At 40.9% G+C, this 1,678-nt stretch overlaps 1 protein-coding gene across 1 annotated transcript in view; it reads left to right on the top strand.

Moving 5' to 3' along the window:
* Window positions 1-1,678, top strand: part of LOC107086510 (kinesin-1 heavy chain-like) — a gene marked incomplete at its 3' end in the record, with an annotated part of 45,500 nt that overhangs the window by 14,198 nt on the left and 29,624 nt on the right. The window contains exons 4-7 of the mRNA XM_015377498.1: window positions 474-578; window positions 661-709; window positions 787-842; window positions 1,056-1,143. Coding sequence (XP_015232984.1) covers window positions 474-578; window positions 661-709; window positions 787-842; window positions 1,056-1,143 — 298 coding nt within the window. The remainder of the gene's footprint in view (window positions 1-473; window positions 579-660; window positions 710-786; window positions 843-1,055; window positions 1,144-1,678) is intronic.

Here is a 1,678-nt window from a genome sequence, read left to right as displayed (position 1 = left end):
TATTTCAAGGTCATATTATCTAATGATCTTGTTCTAAGAGTGAAAATACTCATCCCATTGGCAAACTATCTCATTTACCTACTCACATTAAGGGTAAATACACTTAATTTCCGGAATTATTTCTTATTTCTAGATCATTTTTCCAGTGTAAGAAATTAAATAAAGGTTAACACTGCAAAAACCATCTTAAATATCTTAAATAAGTGTATTTACCCTTAATTTTAGTAGGTAAATAAGATGTTATGCCAATGAAATTAGTATTTCTACTCCTAAAATAAGAGAATTAGATAATATTCACTTGAATTAGGACAAAGCAATAGTTTTTTTCTTATTTTAAATGTAAATTGTCTTGTTCCATTGGCAAGGTGTCTTATTTATCTCCTCAATTCAAGACAAAATTCACTTAATTTAAGCAAAAATGACTTTTTGCAGAGAAGATAGATTTTTTTTGTGTGTGTTTTTTTTCTTTAAAGGGGAAACTTCATGACCCAGATATGATGGGAATCATTCCCAGGATCGTTCAGGACATCTTCAACTACATTTACTCCATGGACGAGAACTCGGAGTTCCACATCAAAGTATGTAATCGCTCAGCACGATGATCCAGATCTCACATGCACACGTTAGTGAAGAGGTTCTTTCTGAAACTTCGTTTGGCAGGTTTCGTATTTCGAAATCTATTTGGACAAAATCAGAGACTTGTTGGACGGTAGGAAAACGTTTTTTCTCTCCTGATTAAGACAAATCATTAACTGCATGAAGGTTTAATCTGACTTTTCTGTACAGTAACAAAGACGAACCTGTCTGTGCATGAAGACAAGAACAGGGTACCCTTTGTCAAGGTGAGATTTCTCTGCCTTCAGCTGTTATTAGTCTGATCAGATGATAAACCTTGAAAATACTGAAAAGATAAAGTAATGAGGTCTTTTTTTTCCCTCCATGGTTCTCTCTGAGACTGTGCACTATGTCATTGTCTCCCGTGTCTCTGTGTAGCCCCTCCTGCTGTGCAGCGGGTGAACACAGCATTTCCTTGTGATGTGCCTTTGTGTCCGCAGGGATGTACCGAGAGATTTGTGTGCAGCCCTGAGGAAGTAATGGATGCCATAGACGAAGGCAAAAACAACAGACACGTGGCGGTCACAAGTGAGTTTGCACATTGAGTGCCTTCAGAGCTGCTGGTTCACATGGGTTTGGCCTCACTGGGTCTCCTGACTGCCACCACAGTCAAAGCCAGGCCGTCGCCTCTGCTCAGCAGCGCTTATACTTGATTCTGCTCTTCTTTCTGACCGGATTGGGGCAACATTTGTTCAGATCACCAGGGGTGGGCTTACCAAACAGGCAAAATAGCCTTGGGCCCAAAACCAGCAAAGGGCCCCGCCTGTAAGGGGGCCTGCTAGTTCCCCGTACATGTTGGGGTTTAAAGATTTAGCATTAATGACGGAAAACCGTGATTCAAAACACCATCAACTGCTGCTCCATAGCATAAACCGATACTTCCCATCACGTAAGATAAAACATCCAGAGACGTCGTGTGGAGCAACGGTAGAGATCTGAAAAGACAAAGATGAAGCAGAGCTATAAACCTCTTCAAACCCACCGGGTCGCCGGCGACCCGGTGGACCTTAAAGGAATAGTACACCCAAAACATGATTAGCCTTCATTTTCTACTCACCCCCAT

The sequence above is a fragment of the Cyprinodon variegatus genome, unplaced genomic scaffold (assembly GCF_000732505.1).
Source record: "Cyprinodon variegatus isolate N-32 unplaced genomic scaffold, C_variegatus-1.0 Scaffold155, whole genome shotgun sequence".
Lineage (NCBI taxonomy): Eukaryota > Metazoa > Chordata > Actinopteri > Cyprinodontiformes > Cyprinodontidae > Cyprinodon > Cyprinodon variegatus.
This window is presented reverse-complemented; position numbering and strand designations above follow the sequence as displayed.